Raw genomic sequence first — 16724 nt, forward strand, 5'->3', positions numbered from 1 at the left:
ATATTGTCTATTTTATTCTGCTGCCCTTCCTATCCTCCCTACTCCTTCTCTCCTCTCCCATCCTTTCTCTCTATCCAATCTAATGTGACACACTTTTTTCTTTTTCTCATTACAACATCATATATGTGTTCTGTATAACAATGAGGTTCTCCTTCCATCTTCCGTGCAACTCCCCTTCTCCCTCTTTTTCCCTCCCACCTTTCTTCCCTATTTAGTGGTAGTCTTCTTCTCATGCTCTTCCTCCCTATCCCATTTTGAGTCACCCCCCTTATATCAGAGAAGACATTCGGCATTTGTTTTTTAGGGATTGGCTAACTTCATTTAGCATAATCTGCTCTAATGCCATCCATTTGCCTGCAAATGCCATGAGCTTATTATTTTTTTAGTGCTGAGTAATATTCCATTGTGTATAAATGCCACATTTTTTAATCCATTCATTTATTGAAGGGCATCTAGGTTGGTTCCACATTCTAGCTATTGTGAATTGTGCTGCTTAGAATTCTTTTCATTTAACTTTTTCCTAATATAGAAACAAATTTTTAGTGCATTCCATTTTGCTTGGGAAAGTAATAATTGATATTTTCTCTGTTTCTTAAACATTTTATTTCCAAATGCTACACTGATGAAAAAATTAATGATGGTGATAAACACTGAAAGCTACATAACTGCTTGTTTGTGATGTACATAATCACCTCTGTGAAAAGAGCTCTGGGGAGGTTGGAGGTGTAGCTCAGTGGTAGAACACCTGCTTAGCATTCACAGGTCCTGGGTTCAATCTCCAGAGCCAAAACAATAAAAATTATAAAATGAAAAACAAGAGCTCTGGGAATTTAGGAATTCAATCTTTACCTAAAATTCTTCTGTTAATCACAAGGAATTTTAATAACGGTGTCAAGTATGTGAGGATTCGGAATATTTATACAGATTGTATAGTTTTTTTTAACACAAGGTCACATCATGTGAGCACTAGAGGGTTCTTTTCTCATGCACTTGAAGAATGAAGTGTGCAGATGACGGAAGGTGAGAATTCAGCAGCAGATATGGTAGAAGCAAGCAAGGAAAGCTCCCACATCATGGGAGGATACCCTTGATGACTGTCTTGTGGTTTTTATACTGCTTTGATGAGGAATTAATCTTTCTTTGGAATTTTTTTCTTAATTGTTCCCTTTTCTGACTTGGTTGAAGGTATACAAATTTTTGAGAGGTGGGGAGGGGTACTGGGGATCAAACTCAGGGGCACTGAACCGCTGAACCACATACCCAGTCCTATTATGTATTTTATTTTGAGACAGGGTCTCACTGAGTTGCTTAGTACCTTGCCTTTGCTGAGGCTGGCTTTGAACTCGTAATTCTCCTGTTTTTCAGCCTTCCAAGCCACAGGTACTATAGGCATGTGCTACCACGCCCAGCAAAGGTATACAATTTTAATTACTTGTTCCCATAATGGGATGGTTTAATGTGTTTTTTAACCTCAGTTTGTCCTGTACTTGTTCCTTAAAACAAAAGAATTGCTTGGGTTCAAAACAATTTGGGGGGATTGACTAATGTTAGGGTAATCAAGGTAGCCTGGGGCAACAACAGAATGTATGGGCATCTAAGCCTGAGTGAAGCCTTCTAGCCAAGCAACCAAAAACAAACAAACAAACAAACAAACAACAAAAAAAAAACCCCAAAAAACAAAAAACAAGCTTTAACCTAGAGTTTTAATTTGGTGTGGTGGGATCTCGTTCTCTGAGGCCCTTATTTCTATCTCTTGCCTCAGATTCACGGAATTTCAAATGTCTTAGACAAGAGTTAATTCCTTGTATAAGATATTAGGTACTGTAGATATAGTGCTTAAAATCTTATTTGTCCTGTTAGTTTCTGCCTTCAAGTTTCTGAATCAGTTTGATCAACTGGAAGATACAATTTTAATTTCTTCATCCTTTTACTCATTTAATAAACAATTATTAACTGCAAACCTTATTACTTATTCCCATGAGTGACTTTATGATAAAGCAAGTATTTCAACAACAGAATTGTTGACATTTTGGGCTGGATCATTTTTGGTTGAAGGAAGGGGCTGATCTATGCATTATATTTAGCAGCATCCTTCCTCCATTTTGACAACTAAAAAATATCTCCAGAATCCCATCTATGTATGATACATCAAAGTATATAAGTGCATTCTACTGTCATGTATAACTAATTAAAACAAATTAAAAAATATCTCCAGACAATTCCAAATGTCTCCTGGGGAGCAAAATCACAGTTGAGAGGCATTGGTGATAATGGGACAGAACTGATGGGAGTTGGAGGTGGGGGTGGGAGAGAAGAGAAGTGACATTTGGGATGAGAGACATGAATGGATCTGAGATATTAAGGAGGAAGAATAGAGAAATCTCTGGAATTGGCAAATTGTGGGGGCTGGGGGAAAAGAAGGAGTCAGCCAGTACTCTGGTTTGGGCAACTGGAATGATTGTGACACTTTTCTGAAAAAAAAATAAATAAAAGAGGAAGAAATATGTAAGAAGAAGAGTTGAATTTCAGACCTGTAGTTTTTTATTCAACTTGGGCATTCACCAAGAAGTGGGTTCAAAGACCGTTGTCCAGGAGCAAGTTCAGAACTAAGAGTGGATTTGGATGGCAGCAGCTTAGTAATTGACACCAGAAGAGAAAATATGTCTTTTTTTAAGGAGAGATCATTCATTTGCTGAAGAAAAGGATGAATTGGATCATTAAAAGGCAACCTAATTCCTCTACATTCCACCAAGTTGAGTAAGATGAAGTAAGGTTAAAAAAAAGCCTCAAACCCAATTCTTAAAAACATTTCATTATGTTTTATCCCTTCTGTGGTGCTGGGAATAGAATCAGGGCCCTGCACATGATATACAAGTGTTCTACCACTGAGCTATACCCCCAGGCCCCCTTTTGAGTTTACTGAGTGCTATTAACCATGACATGAAAAATTCATTTTTTTTTTTAGAAATTCACAGCTTTTGAAATCTGCTTTTCTCTCCAACTGATCAGTATGAAAGTTTTCAAACATTCAGAAAAGTTAAAGTAATTTCTAAGTAAGTGTCATATATCTACCATATAAATTATACTCTTAACATTAATATATTTGCTTTATCATATACTTATTCATGTACCCATTAAAGCATTTTATTTTTTTTTCATTAAAGCATTTTATTTTTCATGAATTTTAGCATAAATTACAAAGATTAGGTTACTTAACTATATAGTATACATATTATGAACCACACTTCAATATGTTTAAAGTTTATCAACCTACTTCTGTTAATTTTATTTATTTATTCATTATTCATTTTTTTTAATGTGTTGGGGGATCTAAGCCAGGGCCTTGTGTGTGCTAAGCATATTCTCTACCACTGAGCTACACATCAGTTCACTAATTGTTTGTTTAAAATCCTTATCCAGTGGAGTACACATGCCTGAAATCCTAGAGACTTCAAAGGCAGAATCAGAAAGATTGCAAGTTTAAGGAAAGCCTGGGAAACTTAGCAAGACTAAATCTCCAATAAAAATTTTTATAAAAGGGTTGGGGACTTACCTCAGGGATAGAATGTTCCTGGGTTCAATCTCCAGTACAACAAAAATCAATCAATCAATAAAATAATAATAATAAAGCCTATATTAAATTCTTTATGTTGAAAAGCAGGTAGCACTGCTTCTTCTTTTATGTGAAGTTTTGGTGACCTTTTTGGGATGCTAATAGTTTAATTTTTACCAACAATTATGAAGTGCTATTATCTTTGAATGTAGGAGCTGGTCATATTTGTCTTTCTTTTCTGTATCCTTGTCACCTAGGATGTGGCTGGGCATAAGGTGAGATCTCTAATTTTCTGTTAAATGTAATTTTACAACCACAAATCAATCTATCTTCCTTCCTTCCTTCCTTTTTTTTTTCTTTTTGGTGGTACTGGGGATCAAACCCAGGCATGCACTCTACTGCTTAGATATGTCACCAGCCCTGATGCTCTTTCTTGGTCAGATGAACTTAAATTTGGGCCTTGTCACAGGCATTCTGGGATTACTAAATAGCTACTAAATGTAAACAAATGCTTTGGCAAAACATCCAGGTTTTCCTTTGTGATACTTTTACCATCCCTCCAAAAAGTAAACAATGTGGTGTTGTTTTTTCTAAAAAAAAATTGGGACTTAAATTTGTGGGCTCAAATATTGCGTTTCCTCCTGAGAACTTTGACAAATCTCACAGTTTGTCTGATCTTATGCATTAATTATTATTGGGTTAAGAATACCTGCCTACATTTGATACCCACAGCTGTAATTTTCAAATGAGTCTTTGCATGTAATAGAACTTTGTCAACTGTGATCTGCAGCCCAACTCCCGCCTTTTGTCTCACATTCAAAGGATGTGAAAAAAAAAAAAATCAGCAGCCTTCTCACTATCTCCCTTCCTCCCATTCTCTATTCTTCCCTGCCTTTTGTCTTCTTAACTTCTAGAATACATCACAGAAGAAAATAATAAGGGAACAAATAATTTAGAATCAAAGATGATCTGTTAAAGAAAGAGCAAAAAATAAAGATTTCTAAGTACTTTGGCAAAGAAGTAGAAAATTCTAATATCTACAGGCAAATTGTGCCCTCTGGGAAGCCTGGATTCTAGAAAAAAGAAGAGAGCAGTCTTGTGAAAGAGGCGAAACAAAGGCTTTTCAAGCATTCCGGAATTGCTTGGAGACTGGAATATTACCCTGGCAAAGTTATTAAAGTTGATTTCTCCAAACCATTTGCTCAAAAGGGCCAGCTAAGGACAACTGGCTACCTGCCCTGAAGTTACATTTATTTTTTAAGATTATAGTTTGAAAATGGATAGTACTAATTGATGTATATGCTTTTCCATCTTTCTTTTTCTTTATAAAGATGTTAAAGGAGAGACTTTAAAAAATGTTGGTTCATACTATGCAAGAAAAGACTATATATTTGCTTGCTGCATTTAAAATGGATCATAGAAACGTTCTACTTTTCCCTCCTCTGTGTTTACTAGTCCATATTTTCAAAGTAGTTAACATAGAACTTCTAACTTAAATACTTGTAACATTATTGATTAATGACAGTTTAATCTCAGTTTACTGCTTGGAACTTCTTTCACTACCAATGGTGTTTTAAAATATTTTAAAACAAAGTTAGCCAAGTGTAGTAAGTAATTAAAGTAATGACAAATTTACAATGAGGAAAAGTGTTTGTGCTAATATTGAGGCCAGAATGTTAAGAAGTCCTGGTACAGAACAAAGTGTACCTGGGACGACTTGCTTGGGAAAATGGTGGTTTATATAGTAATATCTGATTTCACATATTTATGCCAAGGGTGTTTCCTTTTGGTAGGCGACCACAATAGTGACATGTTTAATATTGATGAGATTGACCTCCTGGGAGTTATAGTATATGTACCCTTTTGGAATACAAATGCTGTTTAATTTATATGGTAAACATAGAATTTTGGAGATTAGCATTTTAATCAGCTCTAATCTCAGTATTTCCTGCTTCACCCACCTCTTCTTTGTCTAAAGCAGTTCGAAATGCCAACTTTGGAAATGACAGCTAATGTCCTGTTCTGGACAAGTTCTGTATAAAACATATGTGCAGCATCATGTGTAGTAACCTTTCCTAAGCCATATGCTCGAGCACATTAAAGTGTTCAAGGAGATAATCAATTATTCAAAAAACAGCAATCCATTCATTCAGCAAATATTTACTTAAGATCCATATAGAAGCAGGCAGATTTAGTTTAAGGGTTGTGTGACAGAGATATTATGGTACCTTTAAATTGGAACTGGGCTTCCGTTTTTTTCCTGTGTGAAATTTTCTTCTTTTCTATTTAACTTTTTTTCAATTGCAGGTTCGAGAGCTTTGAAGTTCGTGTGTATATTTCAATCCACGAACTATTCGAAGGGGTGGGGGCGGCAAAGCATCCTGTAAGCACCATGGAAATCAAAGTCCCCAGGATAGAGGAAACGTTTTTCGCGCTCGGGTTCAGCGAAGAGCCAAGAGGGGGCCAAGGGGGCGGCAGCAGCGGGCGGGGAGCCAGGCCCAAGCTGCGTCCCGCACAGCCATTGGCGGGCGCCGCGCGCTGCACTGAGCATGTTCGCGCCCAGCCAGCCCGGGCCGCAACCGCAGCGAAGGCAGCCACCCGAGCGGCCGCGCATTATGCAAAGCCGCAGCAGATGTCAGCGGGGCCAGCCGGGGGCTTGTTGGCCTCTTCTCCCAGCGGCTCGCCCAGCTGCCTAACGTGCCCTGAAGACTCCCCTGGCCTGGCCCAGGAGCCGAGAAGGGCCGAAATGGCCTGAGTACCCAGGGTGCAGCGGCACAGCGGCGGCATTGCAACATGGGGAACCAGGATGGGAAGCTGAAGAGGAGCACAGGTGATGCCTTACACGAAGGCGGTGGTTGCGGCGCCGAGGATGCTGTGGGGCCCAGGGATGTGGAAGCTACAAAGAAGGGGAGCGGGAGCAAGAAGGCTCTGGGCAAGCACAGCAAGGGAGGAGGGGGTAGCGGCGGGGAACCCGGCAAAAAGAAGAGCAAGTCGGACTCCAGACCCTCCGTGTTTTCCAACCTGCGGATTAGGAAGAACCTCTCCAAAGGGAAAGGTTCTGGCGGCTCCCGGGAGGATGTGTTGGACTCTCAGGCCCTGCAGACCGGGGAGCTGGACAGCGCTCATTCCCTGGTCACCAAGACCCCGGACCTCAGCCTGTCTGCTGATGAGACGGGCCTGTCGGATACTGAGTGTGCGGACCCTTTTGAGATAACCCTTCCAGGTGGTCCTAGGCCTGCAGAGGCTGGGTTAGGGGTCCAGGCGGTCGCCGAGGATTTGGAAACTGTGGTAGGGGCGCAGGATGGACAAAGGACCAGTTCGGGCTCGGACACGGACATCTATAGCTTCCATTCGGCTGCGGAGCAAGAGGATTTGCTCTCAGACATCCAGCAGGCGATTCGCCTGCAGCAGCAGCAGCAGCAGCAGCAGCAGCAGCAGCAGCAGCAGCTCCAGAACTCCGAGGAGCCTGCAGCGCCCCCCGCTGCCGTCTTCCCTCAACCCGGGGCCTTCCTGGGCCTCCAAGGGTTTCTGCTGGGACCCAGCGGAGGGGCTGAGGAGGCCCGAGGCAGTCCCGACACAGAGCAGGCACAATCCGCGCTCTCTGACCTTCCTGAAAGCCAGACCACCAAGTCCCGGGTGTCAGAGCAGCCGCCATCCCCCAAGGGCCTCCTTGCATCGGAGGCGCCCAGCTTACCGCCTGCCCAGTCTGCAGGAGCAGACTCGCCTTCCTCCACCGCCTTCCCATTTCCCGAGGCCAGGACGGAGGAGGGCGCAGTACCAGCCTCCGTAAAAGAAGCTGAAGACACAGACGAGGAAGCAGAGGAGGATGCTTTTGAGGATGCTCCCCGAGGCTCTCCAGGGGAAGAGTGGGGCCCAGAGGTGGGAGAGGTCACGCAGAGTCTGGATGAAGAGCCAGAGGAGCAGACGCACGGGCCCAGGGTCCCCGCAGCAGCCACCTCTCTGCCCGGTAGCCCCGCGCCCAGCCCGCGCTGCTTCAAGCCCTACCCACTCATTACCCCCTGTTACATCAAGACCACCACCCGGCAGCTCAGCTCACCCAATCACTCCCCGTCTCAGTCCCCCAGCCAGAGCCCCAGGATTAAGAGACGACTGGAGCCCTCCTTGAGCCGGGGCCCCAGAACCGCCCTGGTCTCAGCAGTCGCCCCAGCCAAGAAGCACCGGACCGAAGGCAGCCTCGCAGGCGGCCTCAGCCGCTCAGCCGACTGGACTCAGGAGCTGGGTGCCGGCACCCCGGCGGCAGGAGGCTCTGCGCACATTCTGGAGCCTGGCCCAGCTGCAAACAGTAGCGGTGGCCTGTCCCCTGCTCTGGCAGGCAAGGTGTCTGGAGCTCCGGGGACTGCAGATGGCTTTCAGAACGTGTTCACAGGTGAGCGTGCCTTGCTGCTAGTCTCCAGGTGGCAGGTCGCCTGCCAATCAGGGCCTTACCCTGTGACCCGCCCTCCCCAGTTCTGAAAGGCCCTGGCCTGCTAGTCTCTTCCTAGTGAATCCTTTTCAACCGTGCTCATCCCTCAGTGATTGCCTTGCATATATACTTCTTGGTTTTTTATTTTATTTTATTTTATTTTAGGGTGGCAAAGGGAACAATTTAGTTGTGTCTGACCTAAATCATCTCAGGAAAGGGCTTTTCTGCTCAGTTCTCCCAAATATCTGCTGTTTCCTAACGTTCAGAACCCCAGTAGGCAGATAAATTCCTTTTGTGTCTTGTTTGCTAAACCATCATTCTTTTTCTTCTTCATTCCCAAAGCATTAAAAGAACAACTTTTTTCATGGTCTTTCTCAAGGGTCAGTATTGGAGGCACAAAACATTTGTTCCAATACTTTCCAAAGGTGATCTCTGACTGCTCTAGTACCCACACACCTGAATTTACATATATATGTAATATGTCGTTTCTATCTTACAGCAATCTAGGTAGGGCTATTTTGTGAAGTGAAACAGTCACTACTGCTTGCAAAGACAAGAAAATCTGATACATGCTATTGGAAAATGAATATAAAATAGAGTATTAGGAGTAACTTCTTTCTTTTCCGTGACCCAGCCAGAACTTCTCTACTTGGAAATGGGGATGATCAGAAGACCAAAAGCATATCCAGATATGTTCAAGTGATAGTTCTCTTCCTTAGCCATTTGTTATAGACTCACACATAGAATGCACAGTGGAAGGATCAGTTTATTGTGGGAAAACACCTAATCAAATAGCAGAATGAGTTTATCCTTTACTATAGGCTTATTGGTCCCAAGGCCTTACCTTAAGGGTTCACTGGCAGTGTCAGTTTGTTTCCTGTTTACTTAACATCTACTCTTAATTTTTTGAATGAAATAGTGTTAGAATTGAAAGAATACGGGAAAAATATGAAAATTTATGTCAGTGCTGGTAGGTTTGTGATAAATATTTGAATGACTAAAATTTGAAAGGCACTTTAAAAATTTTATGTTCTATTATTTTAATAAATAGGTCATTTATAGAAATTACTTTGGTGAAATTTCTCAATGAAGACAGCTTACACTTAGCTGGTTAGATGCTGTTATATTTGTGGTAGCTATTTTTATTGGACTACATTTTCATTTTCATCTATGGGCTATATTTTATTTTGCATTTACAGAACTCAAAAGTACTTGCTTTTTGTTTTTTTCCTTTCTTCTCTTTATTGTAGATTCAGTAAATAGGGATGTCTGTAGTCTTAAACCAACTAGGTTAATTATAAAAACCAAAATGAGACAAAACAAAAAGCAACACAAACACACACACCAAAAAAAAAAAAAAAAAAGAAAAAAGAAAAAAAAAAGAATAAAGGAAACTTGATGGAAAAGGATTGGAAAGTTCTTCAGTTAATTTTTATTAATTCATTTATTTTTTTACAGTGCTAGGGGTAAAACCCAAGGCCTTGTGCATGCTAGCAAATATTCTACCCTTTGAGCTACATCATCAGCCCAATTTTTTGGAGTTGATATTGGTGAGAAATCATGTATTTTCTCCTTAGATAGCATTCATTTATATAGTTTTCTAAAAACAAAAATTATTCACCATAATTAAGATATATTCCATGTATTTATAATTGTATCAAAGTGAATTCTACTGTCATGTATAACTAAAAAGAAACAATATAAATATTTTTTACTAAAAAAAGATTATCAATAATTAATATTAGTGATAGCTATTCCTACTAGCATAAGAATTTGTTTCATTCATTTAGCATATATATGCCTATAGACACATCTGTATATGCATGTATACATACACACACAGATATATATAGATCATACATACACATATATACGTACATACCGGGCAGCCACATTGTGCCAGGCTATGCTTTTGTTTTTGTTTTGTTGTTTTAGTGATAACTATCCAATCCAGTACTTCATGCATGCTAGCCAAAAGTTTTAACACTGCCTTGCATCCCCAACACAATCATGATTCTGCCTTTCAAAGTTTCACTGATTGAAGAAAAAGCTCTTAAAATGCAGAGGGCTGGGGCAGGAGCTCATTGTTAAAGCTCTTGTGTAGCATAGGCAAGGCTTTGGGTTCCATCTCCATTATTGAAAAAAAAAGGACAGTGCACAGGAATCTGTCTATTATCTATCTACTTACCTACCTATCTGTCTATATGCAGGATACTATCCTGGAAACATCAAGAATAGGATTCAGTGGCTTATCTCCTTGGCAAAGTGTAAGAAAAGGTATTGTCAGAGGTATTGAACAGAGTTCTGAGACATAGGACCTGAAATACATTGAAGTTTTTATTTTTCTTAAAAAAGAAGTATATTCTTGGAACTGTGTATCATTTTAATTTGCTAGGCTAGTATTTTCAGATTTGATATTTGGGACTCTCAAAAGAGCTGTGCTTACATTTGCAGGTAAAATGGATGCAACTAGAGAATATCATGCTAAGCGAAATAAACCAATCTCAAAAAACCAAAAGCTGAAGTTTTCTCTGAGAAGGGGATGCTGATCCACAGTAGGGGGTGCGGGGTAGGAAAAATGAAGGAAATTTGAATTGTGCACAGGGGAATGGCGGGAGGGGTGGAGCACTAGGGATGGGAAGGACCATAGAATGAGACAGACATTATTACCCTATGTACATGTATGATTATACTACTGGTGTGACTCAGCACCATGTACAGCCAGAGGAATGAGAAGTTATGTTCCATTTGTGTACAAAGTGTCAAAATGCATTCTACTGTCATGTATAACTAATTAGAATTTTTTAAAAAAATTAATTAAAAAAATGAGCCTTGTTTAGGTAGCACTTGGGTCCTTTTGATGTCTCCAGGCAGGCATTTTTGTTTGTTTTTCTTTAACTTGTAGAGTAAAAGTAAAGTCATTTTGCTGAGTGTGATGGCCTACACATATAAACCCAGCTCCTGAGGAGGTTGAGGCAGGAAGATCACACATTCAAGACCAGGCCTGACACTTAGTGGGGCCCTGTATTAAAATAGAAATAAATAAAAGGGCTGGGGATGTAGCTCTGTAGTAGAGTGACTCTGGGTTCAATTCCCAGTACCAAAAAATAACAAACAAGTGTTAGTTGTTTTTATGAGGACATTGCCTACTTAATATTTGATGATTAGATATAGATGCAGTGACAAGCAGATATGTTTTTGTATAGCAACTTCAATGTACTAATCTTCTCTCTGCCTTGTTTAGGGGGAAAAAAAAAAAAATCAGTGGGTTTAACCTAACCTTATGACTGGTAGGAAATGAAGGTAGAAAAAAAGGTGAAATAACTTTCTCAAGGTCACACTCATTAGAAGCATAGCTAGAGGCAGAAGCTGAGTCTACTGATTTATGTATGGGTGCACTTTCTCATTACTTGCATTTGACATTCAGCACTGTAAGACAATAGAGTAAAAACTTTTTAAAAATTGCTGTAGGCTCTAAGGCCTTCACTGATGAGGTTTTCTGGTTTCTGTCGATAATAATAATGTATACCCCTTTAATGGTTGAACATCAGTTCTTCCTTGGGCTGGGTGAAAGATGATTGTTGGCCAAAGTAAATCAGATTTTCTTGAGGCAACTCTCATGGAAACTCTCGCTGTTCGTCTGGTGGTAGAGGGACTCCAGATTGATACAAGCCTCTGTTTCTCGGCTGTTGACTCTTTTCTTGTTATCTGCCATTACATTTGCTTCTTTACCATCCTCTGCTATTTCATGGGTGTATTGGAAATTACCAGGAGTTTGGGCAGCTAGGATTGTCCTTAGGGAAAGAGTTCTTTGACTTTGATTATGCATGAATTTGGATCATTTAATTGCCAGCTGCTTTTGAAGCAGGTGATCATTTTATCTGTAGCCTTTCATAAATAACTTCTATTTTTAAACCATAGGATGAGAGTTGTCAGCTCTGAAGGAAAGAACAGATGTTTCTCACTTTTTACTTCCTTCCAAATGTAGGGAGAAAATTCAAGTGAAAAGGGATTTCCATGGCACATGTTTCTGTTTCTTTGGTAGATATAAAAAACTTAAGCAATGTGGGATACCAAAACATCTTGTTTCAGCTATTAAGAAACCGAGGGCTAGGCAAGGTGGCTTATAACTGCAATCCTAGTGATTTGGGAGGCTGAAACAAAAGGATTAAGCCTAGCCTTGGCAATTTAGTGAGAATGTATCTTAAAAAGAAAAAAAAAAAGAAAAGAAAATAGTAATAATAATAATAATTAAAAGGGCTGGGAGTGTCTTTTAGTAGTAGAGTATCCTTGGACTAAAAAAAAATTTAAAAAAAAAGAAAGAACTTGATGCTGTCCATTATATTTAAATTTTTGGTTATTTTGTTCAAAATGCATATTTTACAATGATTATTAGAAAAAATGATAGGTTCATTTACACATTAGGTGTAACAAAAGCTTGGTAGCACATAGCTGTTTTTTTTTTTTTCCTTCTTTTTCTTTTTCTGTAGTGTTGGGGATTGAACCTAGGGCCTCACACATGCTAAGCATTTGTTCTATGTCTGAGGTAGAGTCCCAGCCCAGTAATAGTTTCCCAGTTAATTAAAGTTTGGATATCTAACATGTAAAATATATATGATGCTAAGTCAATTTTTGTTTGTTTTGCTGCTTTTTTTTTTTTTTTTTTTTTTTTTTTTTTGGTGCTGGGGATCAAACCCAGGACCTTCTGCATACTAGGCAAGTGTTCTAACACTGAGCTGTGTCCTGAATTTGTGAAATCATTTTGATGAGAATCTTGCCAAGTCAATTATGTGCTTATCTGTCACTTTTTAAAACACATAGAATTAAAAAATTTAATCTTTTTAAAAAGGCTTAATGTCATCTTCAAGAACATCATTGTTAACATCTTATAAAAACATTAGTGATGCCCTTAACATTTATTTAATTGTGTAAGCTAGTGGCCTCAGTTTTTGTATCTATATAGTTTCTTGACTCTTTCCTTGTTGTTATTTTTAGAGATATCTTTAGTTTCTTCCCCAGTTCCCAATTCCTCATAATTTGGTTTTTCTCATCAATTAGTTATTGGCTTATAAAGTCTAGAATCACGATGTTAACTGTATTTATTGCAATTCTAAATGGCAGGTCTCTGTGTTGGTGCATTACATAATTATCTCTAATCCTTTCAACAGTCTTCAAGTATAGCTGCTTATCCTCATTTTTCTTAGGAGCAAACCAAGGCTCAGATAAGTGAAGTAACTTGCCTAAGGGCATTAAGCTAGTATGTGCCCCATCTAGGATATATCCTTAAAAAACCAAATCTGTTGTCAACGTGTATAAAATAAAACCAAGTGGGTTATTGAGCTTTTGTAGGACTAATTAATCGAAATCTTATATTTTAGAACTTTGATTTTATAATATTCATATTGGCCTTTCTAAAGATTATCTTGATTTTAGTATCAGTAGAAAGAAGGACATGCCTTAGGAATACAAAGACTTGTTAAATCATTACATTGAATTTTTAAAGGCTAGAAAATCTTAACTGTAAAAGGAAAGGAGATTGCTTATAGGAATTCTATCATTTTCCTTAAATATTGACTTACTGGGTTCCATATATCAGAATAGAATTTGACAGCATACGCTGGGCTTGAAGTTAGTTTAGTCTGAAACATCCTTTCTCATGGTTCTTTCAGGACTATGGCTTGGATCAAAGTCAAGTACTCCAATAGCATCAGTCATGAGTTTTAATAAGTGTTTTATGAAGTGAGGACTGGCCTAATTTTAAGTGTGTTTAAGTATCTGGATATAAACTATGTTATTTGAAATAGAACTGGTGTTTTTAGTGCCTTTTCTCCTGATTCTAGTAAAAAATTGAAAATATCTTGGATGATGATAACAGTAGTTATTCTAATCATGGTTATTCCAGGCATTTTTGCATCCTAGCTTTGCCATTTGACTCTCAAGTAGTTTTTCCTCATATGTATGAAGATAGAGGAGCAATTTACACTTGATAATATTAAGATTAAATGAAATAGTGTATATAAAGCCCTTACGACTTTGCTTAGTGCATAAGGAGCAGTTAATTGGTAATGATTCTTTCCTAACCTGATTTGTTTTCTTAATAAACTTCATTGTTCAAAATAGTCAGAGTCAGGGCTGGGCTTGTGGCTCAGTGGTAGAGCACTTGCCTTGCATGTGTGAGGTACTGGGTTAGATTCTCAGTACTGCTAATAAATAAATGAATAAAATAAAGGTCCATCAACAATAATTTTTTTAAAATGGTCAGAGTTAAATTTGCTAAACCTGAACCAAACAACTCTAAAATTGCATACAAAAACTTGGCAGGATACTAATTGACTAGATATGAATTGCAAATTAATATTTCTAGCCTTAAGTTGTGTGGTGGTATTTTCAAATTGCTTATGCTTCCTGTTTTCTTTCTCTTTTTCTGCATTTTCTGTGATTTTAAGCATTTTTGTCACTTTATTGGAAATTTTGGTTTACTGGAATTTTGGATGAGGAAAGCATATGATAGGGGTGTGGCTGTGAGACTGGGGGAGGATACTGCTTTTCTAAAGGAGGTGTGGAGAAGAGGTGGCAGCTGACACTCTCAGTGTTTATGTTCTGCATAGCATCTGCCCATTACCGCCTGACTTTGCATCCTTCCTTCCCTGGATTCCCTTCATAAACTCTCTACTTTAGACAAACTAATCCGCTTACTGTTCTGTGAACATGTGTTTCATTTCTTTTTTCTGACTTTTTGCCTTTGTCTTGCAGCTTTACCCTCTTAGAGCACATAATTTGTTTCTCTTTATTTAGCACTGAAATAAGGACTGATTGAACTCCTCTTTGTATTTTTTTTTTCCATTTGGTCTTAACTGGTCCTCACCTCAGTGATTCTGTGCTTATTGTCTACATCCTATTATTGTAGATATCTCTGGATTTAGGGTTCTTTCACTCTTTTATGCATTGCCTGCTACCCAGGCAGCCTCTGCTCTTCCATCAATCCATCTACAAATATCTGTACTGTGTCTTACTGTGTGTCAGTCACTGTGATACTGTGAATATACTGAGGTCACAATGAATACTTGTTCACAAACTTTTTTTTTTAGGTGGTGATTAATATAGGTATATTGGGTACTCAGGTTTCCTAGGTTGGCAGCTAAAACTAGTCAAATGTAAGGTTGAAAATTGCTAACTCTTTGGAGCAGGTAAAATTAATTATTTTCATGGAGGTGAAGTTGAATCAATGAAAGTAAAATGACATTTTGGTAGAGCGTGTTTTCAGAGAACATTATCTATTCTTGCTTCTAGAGTTTAATTTTAAAATAGTAATGATATTAAAATAATAGTGCTTCCCAATATATATGTATATATTTACACATACATATTTATACATATATATATATATATACACACATATATGCATATCTGTGTATGCGTATATATTATTTATTTATTTTTGTGCCAGGATTGAAACCAGGAGCTCACATGTGCTAAGCAGGCATTCTACCATTGAGCTAGCTCCATATATAAATTTTATCAGTAATGAAAGAAAAGGTAAGGGGATACAAAAGTGTTATTCCTCTATCTGTTCCTGCCTTTGTATTTTTAGTAATAGTGAAATTTAGCATTAAGAGACCATTAGGAAGAAATTCATAAAAATCGTTTGTGACAATATTATTGGATATAATTTTAGGGACTGAAAACTTTTATAAGGCTTCCCTTTGTATTAAAAATATAAATATATAGAAAATATGACTGATAATCAACTTGGAATGGTAGTAATACAAAGTTCTTAAAACAATAAAATTATAAGAACAAATAACAGTTACTGGATGCTATCAGAAGATGCTAACCACACTAGAAAGTTATCCTTTTGATATTCTTTTTCCAAAAGAGGGAAAAATTGATGTCTTCTTCCTTTACAAAGATGTACTTGAAAGTGTTAATTGGGTAGGAAATTTTCTGGTATTCTTCTGTGGTCTAGTCAGGACCCAGCATACCACAGACTCACTGGAAGTTTTATTACCAATTTTGCCAGAGTTGTGATGCACTGAAAATAGTCATTTTTAGCAGGAATGAAATAATATTTTTGAGTGAATCAAGCCTTTATTGTGCTGTAAAATTATTCTTAAAAGTGTTTAGACTATCCAGTTGGGTATCTTTTGCACATCAGACAGAAGGGTTCCTTGTTGTAGTACTTGATGTCACCCTGGACATGTATGGAAAGGGATTCTATGTAATTTAAATGGTTGCTTTAGGCACTGAGGAGAGAAAAGAAAATTTATCAGTTAGCTGGTACAGCCCTATGGCAAGAGGGCAGACTGAGAAGTCTTCCAGTCTACTTCCCCTTTTAATTTTACCATTGGTTTCCTATAAGGCACAGGGTCAGTCCTCCCTCCCTCCCTCCCTCCCTCCCTTCCTTCCTTCCTTCCTTCCTTCCTTCCTTCCTTCCTTCCTTCCTTCCGATTGAACCCAGGGATTCACACACACAGGAGGCAAAAGCTCAACCCTGAAGCTAAACCTCCAACTCTTTTCACCTCTTCTTAATACTCTGGTTTCTCAGGTTACAAAAGTGTAGGCAGGAGCTCAGGATGTGGCAGTGCAATAGCCTACTTGGGTTGGATCACCAGCAAGGGAATTTAGGGGGCATGAAGGCAATCTTTCTGGGAAGCTGCCTCCTCTAATCTCTTTTAACTCCATGATTCTGTAGAAGTGATGGTTCCAGCAGCTACCTTTTCTACCTCATAGTGGTACTATGCATATAGA

At 38.8% G+C, this 16724-nt stretch overlaps 1 protein-coding gene across 1 annotated transcript in view; it reads left to right on the plus strand.

Annotated features, from left to right (window-relative positions):
• The first annotated feature begins 6163 nt into the window (after nucleotides 1–6163).
• Nucleotides 6164–16724, plus strand: part of FMN2 (formin 2) — a 372575-nt gene continuing 362014 nt past the window's right edge. The window contains exon 1 of the mRNA XM_081299099.1: nucleotides 6164–7940. Coding sequence (XP_081155225.1) covers nucleotides 6347–7940 — 1594 coding nt within the window. The 5' untranslated portion in view covers nucleotides 6164–6346. The remainder of the gene's footprint in view (nucleotides 7941–16724) is intronic.

This window comes from Spermophilus citellus, assembly GCF_964194105.1.
Source record: "Spermophilus citellus genome assembly, chromosome: 6".
Taxonomy (NCBI): domain Eukaryota; kingdom Metazoa; phylum Chordata; class Mammalia; order Rodentia; family Sciuridae; genus Spermophilus; species Spermophilus citellus.